The sequence below is a fragment of the Equus quagga genome, chromosome 7 (assembly GCF_021613505.1).
Source record: "Equus quagga isolate Etosha38 chromosome 7, UCLA_HA_Equagga_1.0, whole genome shotgun sequence".
NCBI classification, from domain to species: domain Eukaryota; kingdom Metazoa; phylum Chordata; class Mammalia; order Perissodactyla; family Equidae; genus Equus; species Equus quagga.
In genome coordinates, this window is record NC_060273.1 from 55,060,543 (window position 1) to 55,076,955 (window position 16,413).

Sequence of the window (16,413 nt, forward strand, 5' to 3'; positions counted from 1 at the left end):
GAGAAGAGGTTATAAAACTGCTGAAGACTGGCACGAAAGGTAAGTGAAGCCATCCGACTCGGGAGCCCTGACTGTTACTCTATAGCCACTGCATTAAGATGAGACTCATAAATGACCTTGGGGCCAGTTTCCCCACCTGTAAAATGGAGAGGTGACACTTTTGGCTCTCTGAATGTCTTCCATATCTAAATTACAAAAGAAAACCACAGAGTCACCTTTTTTCTTTAACAAGAGAGGTGATGATTCATTTTTATTTAGCTCAATAGTGGATCAAATAAAGAGTCAACAGGGGCTGAAAATAAAGTAGGAGAAACACTGGTTTGGACCTTAAGGAGAAACTCTTGACCTCTAGAATGATAAAACTAGGGAATGGACTCCTAAGGGAAGTTTAGAAGCTTCCATCACATAACATCTTTAAGAAGGAAAGAAACAAATCCAAGTCCTGAGTGGTTCAGATCTATAGATGAGTACCAGATGTTTGTTCCTCAAACATTTTTCCGCTGGCTAGCAGGTCTAATGGACGTGGAATGTTTCTCTGTAGAGGAGGAACAGGGCACAGTTTCTAAGAGCAGAGACTCTGGACTGACAGTGTCTTGGTTCAATTCCTAGCTTTGATATTTACCAAGTATATCAATTCTTTGTGCCTCAGCTCCTTCATCCGTATAGTTGTGACACTATTATCATTCATTTCATAGGGTTGTTACGAGAATTTGATGAGTTAATCTGTGCAAAGCTCTTTGAATAATTTTCGGCGCAAAGTAAGTACTAAATAAAAATAAGTTGTCATAAATATTATTATCTGTAAGGCTCTAAGACTGAATAGAGTGTTGTTTATTTTGCTGAAATAATGACATGTCTCGGGGGAAAACACTTGTTATCACAAGTTGATCAGAAGCTCTGATTACTATAAATTGGAAACTAATTTTTACTTCAAAATGCTGCTTTTGACAGACTCCCAAATTGAAGCCTTTTAGGGGAAGGGATATAGTGAAAAGGACCCAGTAAGGAAGGGATGCAGTTAAAAAGACCCCTGGGAGGGAAGAGTCTAGGGGCCTCTGACAGAGACCAAAAGTAACCCCAGCAATCATAGTGTGGCAACAACTTAAAGAAATGCATTAAAAATAAAAATGAATTTTAGGGGCCAGCCCTGTGGCCGAGTGGTTAAGTTCGTGCTTACTGCTTTGGTGGCCCAGGGTTTCACCAGTTTGGATCCTGGGCACGGACATGGCACCACTCATTAGGCCATGCTGAGGTGGCGTCCCACATGCCACAACTAGAAGGACCCACAACTAGAATATACAACTATGTATTGGGTGGGGGGCGGTTTGAGGAGAAGAAGAAAAAAAAGGAAAAGAAGAAGATTGGCAACAGATGTTAGCTCAGGTGCCAATATGTAAAAAAAAGAAAAGAAAAAGAAAAAAGAATTTTAAAGAAATTATTCATCTCTAAACTTAATAAGATGAGCTTTCCTTCACGTCTGCTGGGCTTTCAGGGGTTGCTGGGTTAATGACAGGATATGAAAGAGAAGCAGGAAATCAGCATCCACAAGCCCTGTAATCTACTGCTGAAACCTAAACAGACTTTGATAATGTCAGGCAGCGTGAGGATGCAGGGATGTGCAAGGGAGCCTGCTTCCAGAGAGCAGATGCTCTGGAGAAATTCAGACAAGGAGACTCAAGGGATTGCATTCTTTTCTTTGTTTTGGTGAGGAAGATTGGCCCTGAGATAACATCTGTTGCCAGTCCTCCTTTACTTTGTATGTGGGATGCTGCTACAGTATGGCTTGATGAGTGGTGTGTAGGTTCGTGCCCCGGATCCGAACCTGCGAACCCCACGTTGCATGGGAACTTAACCACTATGCTACCAGGCTGGCCCCACGGGGTTTGGTTCTTACAGTAGTAGGATCCCCCTTCTTTTACTAGACACCAAATTCAGAACACTGACTTCTGTAAATGAGCTGCTACTACCAGTGAGTACAGGCTGCCTTCTCAGTAGTCACAACTCCTCCTAGAGTTTCAGATGCTCCTGTCCTTCACATGCCATCCACTAAGGGAGGCAGTGCACCTGGGTGATGAAGTACAGGTTTTGTAGTGAGACGGAACTGCATTCAAATCCTGGCTCTGGTTCTTCCTTGCTGTGTGACTTCCAGTGATTTGCTTAACCTCTCTGGGCCTCTATTCTTTTTTGCTAAAACGGGAATGATAATAGTAACTATGTTATAAGGTAGGAGTAACAAACAGAAGTACACAAAGAAGGGCTTAGAGCAGTGCCTAGAGCACAATAAGAGCAAAATAAATGCTATCTAGTTACATTGCATGAAATTAAAGGATGGAAAACTATATAGGAAAGAATCTGGCTTTCTTTTCAGAGTAAAGAATTTTCTAAAAGAAAAAAATTGTGTGTATATGTGATAGTTATGTACCTTTATATGTATATATTTGCCTAGCTCTCTATCAACAGAGAGGAAAGTCTAATTCTTCTGGAACAGACTTAACTATTGGAACAAGCTTAAAACGGAAAGTCAGCATCTGTTGCCATTACTAAGTTTAGGCGGGACCTTCTAGAAGCCAGTAATGATTTTTTATTATTAGTCTACTTTATCGAGTAGCACTGAAATGAAGGCACAGGCCACCTTCCCCCTGAAGCTGTCTTTTCCTTTATACACCTTCCCCTCCACCAGATAAACAGGTTCTTTCTCTGAGTTTCTATGGCTCTTACACTTCGCTTTACTGCGGCACCTGGTGTTGCGTGCTAGAATTGACCTTGCTTGCCTTCCCAAGTTTCTCTTATTAGACACTGTGCTGTCTGAGGTCAGGCAGAGCTGCGCATTCATCTCTGTGCTCTCTGTCTGCACCTGGCCACTGAGGGCCGATCTATAAGTGCTTGTGGAACTGAGCCAGGTTTTACCTGCCCATCCGATGCGGTATGTTAACACAACCTCTGTGACTACTGGGCGAAATGTGTGTCCGGAGGAAGATTGACTTTGAAAAGCTGCACATAAAATGACTTTTGTTTTTTAAAAATAAAGTCACATTTTGAAAGCTCTGTGGAGAAACTTACCGTTTAAAGGAAGCTTCCTTGTGGATTCTTTTGAAAAATCATGAGTAAACTCTTAATTTACGTTTTCTGTAAAATCTCGTAAATAAACAAATCAGTGGAGTTGGAATACAGGGGAAAGGTCCTTAGATTAAGAACCAAAAGTCATGTGTCCTAATCCGGATGCTTAATGACCCTGCACCTTTCATGGAAGGAACAGGGGCATAAAGGAACTATTTGGTTGAACTCCCATCCTTGCTACCAAGCAGCTGGCTAGTTTTAGGAGGTCTAGCTCTCAAGGTCTCCGTGTCCTTATCAACATAGCAGTGGTTTGGATCCAAAGATATCTTAAGGGGCTTTCCACTCCAGTCTACCGCGGTCTACAGAGCAAGCCAGGAGGGTCAACTCCAAGCATGTGCTACCACGGATGTGTGCATGTGTGTGTGTGTGTGTGTGTGTGTGTGTGTGTGTGTGTGTGTGTGTGTGGTGTCCACAGGAGGGAGGAGGGGTTGTCAGAAAGTGAAGGTGACTTCACTTCTGACAAACTCGATGCATTTAAGTTATCAGTAAAAGCTAGTGACTGCTTTCCAACTGAATTCTCCACATGTGAAGCTGAATTATGCTTTTGCAAATGGCAGTTTTCACTTTCTCCCCATATGTATATATTTCTATATATATAAGATTTGCATTGTGAAATAATTTCAGATTGACAGAAGAATTTCAAAAAAAGGTACAGAGAATTCCTGCATATCTTTCACCCAGATTCTGTAAATTTTATATCCTTTTGCTCTATCATTTTCTCTCTCTCCATATATACACATATATATATATATTTTTTTTTTTTTCTGAAACATTGAGAGTAAGTTACAGACAGGTTTCTCCTTTACCTCTAAATACTTCTATGTGTTTTTCCTAAAAACAAGGACATTCTTTTTCAGAACCACAGAACATTTATCAAAAACAGAAAATTAACATTGATACAATGCTATCTCTAATTTAGAGATATTCAAATTTGCCATTTGTTATGCTAACATTCTTTATAGCAAAAGAAAAAAAGAATTTTTCTATGTATCTTAAAAAATCTGTAAAATGAGTGTGTATGACTTCTGTAATTTCAAAAACAATAAAACAGAAAAAAAAGTTATGCAAATATTGCCTCAAAAGAGGTAAAAAGGAAAGGCGGCTTTTGCAAATTGCCGCAGCCAGCATGGGGAACCATCTCAGTGACTGTCCCTGGAGGCCAAGTCCCTGAGCTGGTGTCCAGGAGTGAAGGTCTGTGCTGCTCTCTAAGGGCAAAGAGGGCAGCAGCCCAAGCTAGCACCCCAGTCCCACAGACTGGTTCCCCCAGCCACGCCAGCTGCTCCAGGCCTACGAACACAGCCAGCCCCAACAGGATGCCTTTGGGAGACAGGCAGCAAGGAAACAAAGTAATGAAGGTTTCTACCTTTATCTCCAGGGTGGGTATCCTCACACTGAGAAGTTCCGAGGCCCTCACGAGGCAGCGTTCCACAGTGGAGCTGGTCAGCCCTGGGTTTGAATCCCAGCTCAGACACCTACTAGCTGTGTGCCTTTGGGCTAATCATTCCCTCTCTCTGAGTCTGTCTACTCAACTGTATAATGGGGTTGCTTCTGAGGATTAACCAGGATTTTATAAAAATGATAGTCGTATCTGACTTGTGGGCACTTCTGTATCTTTCTATCCTCTTGTGCTACCTAAAAATAGCTGTTTTTATCTGAGATTTATTTAAGATTTGGAAGGTAAATTAGTGATGGTTTAATTTAAAATATAGGCTGCCTTGTGTAGGCAGAATTGACTACAGAGCACCAAGGAGTGGGGTGGGCCTTAATGAAACAGGCAGTCCTTTTCCAGAGAAGCTAAAATCAATATACAATGAGTCTGCAGACAGGGAGGGACCCGTCTCCTTGAATTAAGGTGCTACAGCCAGAGAAAACAGTCACAAGCTCATCCACTCCAAATTGCAGGTGTTCTTGTGCACTCTAGCTGCTTCACAGGGGGGCAACTCCGGGCAGCCTGTGTTAGTGAAAAGCAGCCAGATTTTATGTGACAATGAATAATGAATGTCCCAAGCAATGTAGAGTGTGTCATTCATTCATACTTTCATGCAACAAATATTTATTGAGCATCTACTATAGTGCTAGGTAATCTTTAGTCAACATCAAAGTTGGGGTGTATGTCATATTCCCGTTATTCCTTATCCAGGCAGCCTGCAGTCCAGGGTCCCATGGACCTGGTTTGGGCTTGAATTGGCTGCATCAGAAGAAGAGGAATTAAACAGCCATTCTGTAATTATTCTGTGAAAGTCTGGCCATCATTCCTGGGTTCTGGGTAATGACTGAGCACAGTGTCCCGCCAAGCAGGATGGCATCCAGCCCACATATCCCAGAGCTGCAGCTTCCGTGTCAAACTTTTCTTTCTATCCACGAGCTGCACAGTGCAAAGTGGAGATGATGATCATTTTACCCTAAGAAGCAGATGCTTAAGACATGACGGTTCTGGCTGGTTCATCTCCAGTTTATAGATGGGATTTCTGAGATTTGAGAGGCAACACTCTAATGATCAATTTTGCAGGATAGTCCACCTCTATAACTCCACGGAAGATTGCTCATGTAAATGTGAAGGTATTGCCTATTTCAGAAACATGTACCTAAAATTCCAACCAGTTAAATAAGACTGATGTTGAGCAAAATGACAGCCTTCCATAGCCACATTAGGAGCTAATCATTTCAGAAAATGTTGCCATAATTCATTTATGGAAACAGCGAGACTATTCCCCAAACAAGTGATAAAGGGAATGGACTCATAGACATACCAGGCAAATGAAGCCTCATATTAATACTTCCTAAACTTAACCGAACTCCGGAGGCACCTTGGCATAAATCTGCCTTGCAGATTATTCTGCCTCACATATTTTTATCTATTGCAAATAAAGTTGAATTCAGAATATTGCTTCAGTCATTACACCTCGTTTCCATTTATTTGGGAATCAGGACAGCCATTTGAGGGTTCTGTTTAACCAAGAGATAGGCGAACAGATTCTCCTAAGGACATTAGATTCACTGCTTTACACTACACCTCATCTGAGTCATCAGAAACCCATCAGCCTTCACCCTGCCGTTGGCCAGCTATTCTTCAGGAATGGATTTCCATCCCAAGCCTTCACTCCTTCTGTGATGGTATTGGCAACATGACATGGCAAGAATGATTTTTATAAAATCCTTCAGCTTTTGGGACTACACGCGGCGTTTATATCTTTTGAAACCTCAATTTGTCACTTTAGGTAAAAATGGCCAACTCTTTGCCACTAAGAGTGTGAACATATTCATACATGTGACCGTCAGGTGAACATGCTTCTGCATTAATGTGTAGTCTAATTTATTAGTATTATACATAGCAGCTCAAATTTATCGAGTAGTTACTACTTGCTTTGTAATCTCCTGATACCTGTATGATTTTTTCCAGTTTTTCAGATGAGAAGACCATGGACGTAAAGTGAGTTGCTTAAGGTCACACAGCTCTTAAGTAGTGGAGGACAGAAAGCTATGTCTGTGTCCAAAACTACGTATCTAACCACTATACTGACTGCATTTCAGACCCTGGGTTATGTACAAGAGATTCAAAGAGGTGTGTATCCAGGCGCACAGCAGAGACCAACCTCTGAGTGTGCAAGCCAACTCTGAAAGAGAAGCGTGCCAATGCAAGTAAGGGCAAATGCAGTGGGGAGGGGAACTGGATCTCATTGGTAATACTCATGTCAAGCCATGATGATGCCGTGTACAACAGAAAGCACGCAACTTAGAATGAGGTTGTGGGTGGCAATCAGAAGCTAAAATCCACCAGTGAGACACTTGAGTGGTACCCATCTGTAACAACGGTAGAATAACATGACCTTGAAAATGAGGGAGCTGTTGTGTCGGTAAGCAGGCTGTTGGCATATTTGCCAGTAGACATGCAGTTTTGTAATGGCTGGCTCAAACATCGTGACCCCTCGTCCTTCTGGGAACTTCACTGACTTTGAAAAAGCCCCATGTAGGGAAGAGATCATTTTGAAGCCCTGGGCTGTGTTCATTGAGAGGCTGACAACAGCCAGAGGAAGGATTACCAACCTCCCTGCTAACCTGGCTCCCCGCTCCATGCATTAAGCCAACTAGTAAAAATCATTATGAAGTTTTTGCTGAAAGGGGAAGTGTAGAAAAACATGTTTCTAAACAGAATAACAGTCTTTGCCATTTTTTTCCAACTTGCATACCATCTGGAAATTCTGATTTTTTTTTTCAAAGGGTAGGAAAGAAATGTGCTCCAGGCACAAATAAATGTTTACAGCTGAGTTATAAACCGAGAATGGTGGGGCTTAAAACAGACAGGCTGGCAGTGATGGAGCTCAAGCTGCAGTGAGACAAATAATGCTGTGGGGAACAGGCCAGCTTCTTTTGCATGCTTGGCCCTTTTGAATGGGAAGTCCTGCTTCCCGCTGACCTCATCAAGCAAACGTTTGGGAAGAAGTCTTCATTTGGGTTTGTTCTAATTCCGAGGAGGTAAAGGAAAAGATGAAGTGGGATGATTGTCTATCTTGACATTCTGAAGGCAGCCTTTGCCTCTGGACAGTACAGCACCTCAGAGAGAAGTGGCACCCTGTGGAGGGTTGTTAAATGGACCAGCTGGGGGATGTCACACTGATGTCAGTGACAACAACTAATATTCATGGACCTCTCATTAAGTGCTTAATGCCGCACATTGTGTTTTACAAGAGTTATCTCATTTATGCTGGACAGCAAGCTTACAAGGGGTACTATTTTACATATGAGGAATGGGAGGCTGAGGGAGGAAAAATTACCTGCTTAGGGTCACACAGCTGCTAAGTGATGGAGCTGATGTTTGTGGAACTGTATAGAGGATCCATAATGCAAAGTTACCAAGAATATGTTATGCCCAAATGGACAGATTGCGAGTTTGGTCTATTCTCCCTAGTCTCCTATAATTTGTAATTACGGGAAAATCCAAGGAAAGTAGAAATGGGTTTACGAATGATACAGGGCAGTCAGCAAACTTTTTCCATAAAAGGCCAGATAGAAAATGTTCTAGGCTATGTGGGCCTTCTAGTCTCTGTTGCACCTACTCAACCTCATTGTTGTAGCGCAAAAGCAGCCACAGACAATGAACGAACATGGCCGTGCTCCAATAAAACTTTATTTGCAAAAACAGGCGGCTGGCCAGATTTGGTCCAAGAGACGTAGTTTGCTGACCCCTGATACAGGGGACACCTTAAATTTAAAATGAGTGATAGCTTTTGAGAATGATCCATGAAATTTTACTTGGGAGTTTGTTTTTTCTTAACCTCAGTGCACAACTTGGCTACCTGTGATGTGCCCTTTAAAAGCTCTCGTACGCTTTGTGTCTGGGCCTAGCCAATCAAGCTGCATTCCCTTATGTTATCTGACCAGGTCAGAACACTGTATTGAATCTTCGTTCTCAAGGCTTATCTAATCCCAGATCTATAGAAAAAGTGCTCCGTGCTCTTGTAATGAAGATGTATGAGTTCATTCCTTTTAACATAGAAATACACTGGAGATGGTGAGTGAATCTGGCAGTCTCTGGGCTCCCTCTTCTTGATGTGAAAGCCAACCATCAAACCAGCCACGTTAAGGTTTAATTGAAAGAGAGACGGAGAAAAAATAAACCCTGAACAACAACAAATGGAAAAAGGAAGACAAAGCTCAAAGAACATACTCTCCCAACTAATTAATCAAGTGCTTTGTTTCCACTAACATCTCGGAGAGTGGAGGCTGCCCTGTCTATTAGACTCCTTTCCAAATCTGAGCAATGTAAACACTCCTAAAGTGCAGGTAATGAAATCTCTATCGATGTGCCATCTTAGATGGAACTCACATGCCCGTGTTTTGCTTACATTTTAATTTGCTTCTGCTGGATACTTACCCAGTAATTGCTTAATAAGATTAACCTCCCCGGCAATGTGTGGTGTATCTTGATTAAAACATTATCAGAGTGAAGGATTATCGTATACCACAAAAAATGGAGGGGGTGTTATTTAATTAACTTATTGCCAATATATCTTGATTGTCTCTTTGAAACACTGGAAAAGTGGTCGATTGGAATTGATTCAGGTTATCTAAACGTATAGAATTGGAGAGTGGGGAGGAGGGAGATCATTGGGCAAAGAAATTCAAACCTAAGGTCACTTTCTTTAAAAGAGTTAGGTGGGTGTGAGAAACCTAAAACCTTTCTAGCCGTTTTTTAAACCAAACTTCACGACAACTTAAGAAGAAATCTGATATCTTTGGTTGTAGGCAGAGTACTGTGTTGGTGTTCAGAAAGGAGATATGCTGAGTTTTATATCAACTTTAAGCAATTTTAATTTCTCACACTTTTTCCTAAGAGTCCTATTGATAACCATTTGATTTGGCAACCATTTTTCTGTCTCATAACTCTTTTGGAAAATATCTAAATGGGTGATGTTATATGACTTACACAACATTTTTAAAAGCATGTTGCACCTGAGGGGAAAAATTCGGGTCTTTGCCAAGGCACCGCGGAAAGTGTTTCTTCATTTGTTAATTTAGAGACATCATACTCGTAGGACTTGTTCTCCCTGGGGAATCTTCTGTTCTGCTGGTGTGGGATGCCAAAGTGGGGTTGGGGTTGCAAATGAAACTTAATCACAACGGGGAGGAGTGGCTGACCTTAATTTATGGAAGCCAATGCCTACCCGTGATTCCCTTTCGTGAAGGATGCTATTTAAAAAGCATTTGTATATAACTTCAGAAGGTATGCACACATAAAATATAGCCCTGTGCCGCCGAATGATAGAATTTGCATATTCACTTTCAAATGTGTCTTCTGCATTTTTCTCAAAGGATGGGGTGCTGACTTGTTGACTAAAGGACATTTGTGGATGAAACACAACAGAGACGCCTAAAGCAGAGTTTCTCAAAGAGCAGGACAGCTGACGTTTTGGATGGGATAAACCTTTGTTGTAGGGGGCTGCCCTGTGAGTTGCAGGATGTTTGACTCATCTCGGCTTCTACTCACTTAGATGCCAGTTGTACCTCCTCTAATTGTGACAATCAAAAAAGTCTTCAGGCATTGCCAAATGTTCCCTGTGGGGCAAAAACGCCCGGCTGAGAACCATTCTCTTAAAGGAAATCGAAGCTGGGGATGGTGTCAAGTACTTGAGGTGAACAGATTACAAATCTGAGGCCAGCAAATTTGGCTCCAGGCTTTTTGGTTAGTTAAGGCAGAACATGGTCATTTAAGGCAAAACACACATTTCATTTTTAGGTCTAGTTTTAGTTACCTGAAAAAGGAAAGCACATAATTTTACCCTGAGATAAAACTTGTTCATGCTTACTTAAAGGTAATTTGGTGTTATGATTAGGATAGATGAGTAGAGTGAGTCTTAAAGACTGGATAAAAAGACAAAAAAGTCACACTGGAAGCATTAGGACAGCTCCACGGAGAAGAATTTAAGCAACATTAGCATTTCAGGATGACTAATGTACACCTCTATGGGAAGATGATTCTGGAATCTTCTCTGTGGAAAATGACAGATCTAAGGAAAATACCAACAGCTTGCCCAGGGAACAGACCTGAGTCCAGATGCGTACCTGCCTACTTGTTGGACTTGGCGTAAGTTTCTAAAATGTCCTGGGCCTCAGTTTGTCCCAGATGATTTTCCTCCCTTTAGAGTTGTTGAAGTTACACAATGCTAAGCTTGCACACAATAGGTGCCCAATAAATGTTGTTTCTTTCCCGTCTCTGAAAATATCCCTGTGGGGTATTTTAAGACACTTGGGGGTGAACTGCCTAGGTGTGCTAAGAGGCAGAATGGAAAGTTCTGTGTTTGGAGAAACCCTTCCATACAATCTCTCCTGTTTGTGATTTCCATCCCAAATTGAGCGAACCCCACCGAGTGCGAGCCCACCAAACTGTGCCATTGGCTGCTGCTGTCTTTTTAATTGCCCCACGTCCCCACCTCCCCATGGTTCTGTTTTCTCTCCTCCTTCTTAGCACCTTGTTAGCACCTATTTTTTTTTTTCCTGCAAGAATACAGTTGCCTGATTGCTTCAATAAACATTTCTATTGTCCCCTTCACTGTTCTGAGAAGAGCAGCTTTGTTCCCAAGTTGTCAAAACTGCTTTCTATTCTCCCCCAAAGCGGAACAGCTCGAGTCTTTCTCTTTCATGCCGTGCCAGGCGGCACTTCCTCCCCAGGGAGGCTGCAGCTCTCCTCTCCAGAGAGGGCTCCAGTCTAGTGGCATGTGCTGCCTGCTGCTCTCGGCTTTCTTGATTAGGCAGGGCTTTCTCCTGCTGCTGCTGCCGCTGTTCCAGCTGCTGCTGTTGCTGCTGCTTCTGCCCAGGCCTTGGGATGCTTTCAAGTAGCTCCAGACCGTGCCAGTCGCTGCAGATAGCATAGGTATGCACATTGCTCTGAGCAGGCACTGTGCCAGCTCCGAGGGACTCCAGCCAAACACAGCTAACAGACAGGAACAGCAAACAGCTTTCAACAGGGGCACCTAGCAAAGGCAAGGATTTTTTTCCCCCTTTCTTCTCCTTTTTGCACACCTTCCAAGATTGGGATTAGAAAACCTGAACCAGCTGGCGAGAGCTCTGAATTTTCCTGTGACCTCAAGAGGGCAAGCGGCAGCTGTAACCTCACCTTTGCCTCCAGATGGCATTGTTGCCACATCATCGTTTCCTGGTAAGCCGGTCCTTATCCCATTGTTAAAGGTGTGTCCATCTGCCGGCTGGAGTTGCCAATTGAGTCCGAGCAGATGCATTGCTGCAGGAGAGACAAAGTAATGAAAATATGAATAGATAATTCAGCAATGCAAATGTCAAGGGGGACGGCCAGGTGCCTTTTCCAAGCGATTGCCTTTTAAGGAAGCTGCAGTTCAAAAATGGCTTGTCCCAGGCCGCAGGGATTAGCTAAATACAGAAAGCCTGTAGATCTGGGGGGCTAGGTCTCCTGTTCACAGCCTCAGGGGGAGTAGATCCCCTTCATGGGTGAAGGAGGGAGGAGAAAACACAGCCCAGACCTTCAAATGGTGTCTCCACGGAGGGGAAAATGCCCCCTGGGAACCACTGTAAAGGGTTTTCTCTGTCACATCCAACTTGCCCCACACTCTGGATGCATCTCTTTTTTGACTGGTAGTCCAGGGGCATCGACAAGGATAATTTCCGCCAAACTACTCAAAATGTAAATCAGTTTCAAAGAGTCTACCCAAATGGGCACAGCCTGCTGGTCTGGTTCAGCCCAGACTGTACCTGCACGGAAATACCAACACAGCCGGCAGCGTCTGCAGTAGTGCTGGCCCACTGTGAAGCTCACCTCCCTAACTGTTTCAAACTTTAAAAATATTTTTCCAATCCACCGTTCTTCCTGATAAGTGGATATCTTTCGTCCCATTGTGGAAAAAGCTGGGGCGGGGGTGAGGGGTGGAATGGGGTCCTTTCCTGAAAATATTACGATTCCGTCTCTCTCACACGCCCACCCACACCCACACTTCACCCCAGTACAGAAGGAGACAGAGTTCTGAAGCATCTTCTCTTCTTTGCTAAGGAAACAAGCCCATCTGCCAAACTCTTGCGTTACTGCATGTGCACCTCAAACCTCCAAATGCAAACTTCCTCTGGTCTTCCGTGTCACTCTGTCTATGCCAACTCCCCCCGTCCCAGTTAGTTCAGCAAGCTCAATACACCCCTCTCTCTGGTGGTTCTTGGTGAGTTGTTTTGACTGGGTGGAATAAAACACAAATTCCAAACGCCTGTATTCTTTCAAAGTTCCGATCTAAGAAATGCTTCATTTGCAAATAAATAAGGAGTTCATTCTTGCACATATTTCCCATCCAAACAGTAACCACACCATGTCTGTCTGGCATTTCAACTGGACACAGGTTGCCGCTGTTGCTGCGTTTCCAGGACTTCGGGAGAGAAAGGGGTGTTGATGGGGAAAGGTTCCCAGGAGTATGATGCGGGGATGGGAGAAACAATTAACAAGAGGAAACGCAATTAACAATGCTTAGGAGATTGTTCACACAGCAATTAATTCTGTATGCCTACCACCACTTAAAGTCAGGCCACATTCTATTAAGGTTAAAAACCCGTCTTCAAACAATACAGCTCAGCTTGATGACCACGGATTAAGGTGGCAAGGTGTCCCCGTGTGTACGTCTGCTTTTTTCTAACACACCCCCCGATCTCAGAACCATGTTTTCTTTCTATACACTAGTCTGAAGTGCAAGCCCCACTGTTACAACTCTTTGAGATGATACATACTAATAAGAATAAGTGACATTTACTGTACACTTTCTGTCAAAGTAACACCTAATTTTCTCTTGCCGTTTATTGTTATATGTAGGTCACTTACTTGAAGAGACCAGATTCTATTGCCTCAAATGATGACAGATTTTCACTGTACAGAGGTCAGGAAATGAGAACTAATCGTGACTGCTCCAAGATAACGGGAGCTTCTGATTTGTAATTACCAGGTGAAGGGAGCCAAGGAATTAGCTATTTTAAAATGATTTCTTTTTTTTTTTAAATGTTACTATCGGGTAATTGGGGCTTGCCTGGAGCTGGCTTGCTGCTGCACTGGCGATGCGGTTCTTTTGAGGAGAATCTGTGTTTTAAAATAGACACAGACAGGCATTGCAGGTGCAGCTTGGGCTCAGGCCTCACAAAGCTTTGATTTTCACATCTATACAGGAAGCGGTGGGTCCATCAGGCAAAGATGACAACCTCCCCAATGCCCGATCAATATGAAAATTCTTGTCAAAACTTCTCCCCTCTTATAGCACTCAATCTTATCATTCCAAGATGCAGAACGTATTGCAACCATCCACTGTAGGAGAACAGCAAGAACACACTTTCCCAATCTTCCTGCACATGAAGACAGCAGTCATGAAACTCTGCTCTCTCTGTTTTCAAAGATGCCTCCCCCCTCCTTTTTGGTTTTGGTTTCCATAGCGTCTCTTTATTTAAAAAAAAAAAAAAACGTATTCTGAAAACAAGAAAACTACGGAGGGGTGAGAAGGGTTAGGATCAGAGTACTCAAGTAACTTCTCAGACAACTCCCAGAGTGAAAAGAAAAATTAGGAAGTGAGATGGAGGTGGAAAAAGGGGAAGAGCCAAATCTGCTGAGCAGAAGCTCTGTCCTCGCGGCAGAAGCGATGCAACAAAAATGAAACTCAAGTTCGGGCATATTTTCTGTTGTTGAATTGAACGTTAAGTAAATAAGTGAGAATTGTATCGGGGGATAACCACATTCTCTTGTTTTTTGGGGGGGATGTCTGAAATAGGCTTTTGTTGGTATTTTTCTTGATCAGCTATTCCTTCTCTCTTGAGTAAGAAAATAAGAATATCTTTCTGGCCTATGGGGATGGACTAACGGGTCCTTAGGATAAAGACTCAGGGGAGCCGTGAAGTAAATGAGTTTCCTGACTAAGGAGAATTCTGCTTCTTATCCTGCTACCGATTTGCTCTATGGCTGGGGCTGAGAAATCAGTCTCTCAGTCAATCTCTCCCTTTACTTTCTGTAAAGGTTTCCCTTTACAGGTAGAATAATGGCTGCCTAGGGCCAGAGGGAGGTTAAGCATCTGCGACCCTTGGAAGATCTAGCAGTGTCTTGAATCTAGAAGGCACTCCATAAATGTTTATTAGGATAGATAATGACACATGGGGGCATATTTCAGGGGTTGGATTGTAGGACATTATACTCGTATAAATAAAAAATACACAGTACTGAGGTGTGAGGGATGGAATACCACAGTGCTGGCCACAATATGGACGAGTCTGCAGGAGAAGCTATTTTATTTTTGTTGTTGTTGTTGTTGTTTTTAGGAAGATTAGACCTGAGCTAACATCTGCTGCCAATCCTCTTCATTTTTGTTGAGGAAGACCGGCCCTGAGCTAACATCCGAGCCCATCTTCCTCTACTTTATATGTGGGACACCTGCCACAGCATGGCTTGCCAAGCGGTGCCATGTCCACACCTGGGATCCGAACCGGCAAACCCTAGGCCACTGAAGCAGAACGTGCGACCTTAACCGCTGAGCCACCGGGCTGGCCCCAAGAGAAGCTATTTTGATTATTAGTATTTGAGTCCCTGTTGCCCATTCTTGAATACCTCACATGGCCAGCACTCCAGTAAGCATTCCACAGCTATTATCTTAAGACTCACGGCTTACATTTGATGTAGGAACTGTCATAATCCCCATTTCGCCTATGAAGAAACTGTTGGCTGTGAAGTTCGATCACAGGGGAATTCAGAATCAGAGGAGGGTTCCAGGGGGAGTGGTTATCTGGTTTCTATTTCACAGAGATCTGGTTATAAATTCTGTGGGCAATGCATCTCAGCAAACTTTGCCTCTTTCTTGAAACTCATGATAGTCTCCCTGTTGTCGATAAAGACCATTGTCTATAGTCAGCACCCCTTCCTGAGGGGGTTATATGTTCTCCCTTTGTTGAACTCAGATGTGGCCATGTGACCTGGCAGCACACACTTTCTTCCCTTTGCCACACGGTCAGCCTGGGTCTTGAGTGAAGATAATGCAGCTCAGAGCCATGGCAGACCAGGGATAGAAAACAGAATGAGCAAAGAAATAAACTGTTGCTATTGTAAGACCTTGAGAGTTTGGGGTTCTTTGTTACAGCAGCATGCCTGAGACTATTTTGACTGATACATTCACTAATAAAGAAAGTGAGAAATGCCATTTTTATATGACAGGTCTCCATCCATTCCTTGAAGTTATTTATTTATTGGGTCAGAATCCTTTCTAAAACCAAGCCAGGAAGAATTAGGACATAGTTAGGGCTACCACATTTGTTTCTGTGAACAACAACAACAAATAGCTCTTTAAACACTATGTCACAATATCTCCAGTTTTAGTCTGCTCTCAGAATCAGGAAGCTGAGAAGCCTCAGAGTAGCCAGAGTTATTGCTTCTTCATCTCCAGATTTTGGGTGAACGCTGGTTTCACCAACCTTTATTTTACCTAACAAGACATCCTCGATGCAGTGGGGTGGTCCCCTCTCCACTCCCCACAGTGCTCCAGCAGCTCATCCCAAAAGGTTCTGTTCAGACTGTCTTAGGGTCAGAAGTGAAATGAGTTTGGGAGGCCCTCTCTCCAACGTCATTCACCCCCACCGACAGTCAAAATGGACGATTTATCATGATTTGACAGGCTCCACTCCACAGAGACCCTTGGGTGGAACAATGGGGCTCCGTGGGTCAGCAAGGATGGAACGGGGAAAGGCTCCAAGTGGAAGCTCGTGTAATCCAGGTGGCAGCTGGGAAATCAGCCACTAAAACCACAATAGGCAGCCAAACTCTGAACGTATCCC

General features: G+C 43.3%; 1 protein-coding gene across 7 annotated transcripts in view; it reads right to left on the reverse strand.

Moving 5' to 3' along the window:
- Nucleotides 1–16,413, reverse strand: part of TENM2 (teneurin transmembrane protein 2) — a 1,159,540-nt gene that overhangs the window by 186,691 nt on the left and 956,436 nt on the right. For all 7 annotated transcript variants that reach the window (XM_046666360.1, XM_046666359.1, XM_046666362.1 and 4 more), the window contains one exon: nt 11,729–11,851. In XM_046666360.1, the coding sequence (XP_046522316.1) occupies nt 11,729–11,851 (123 nt within the window). The remainder of the gene's footprint in view (nt 1–11,728; nt 11,852–16,413) is intronic.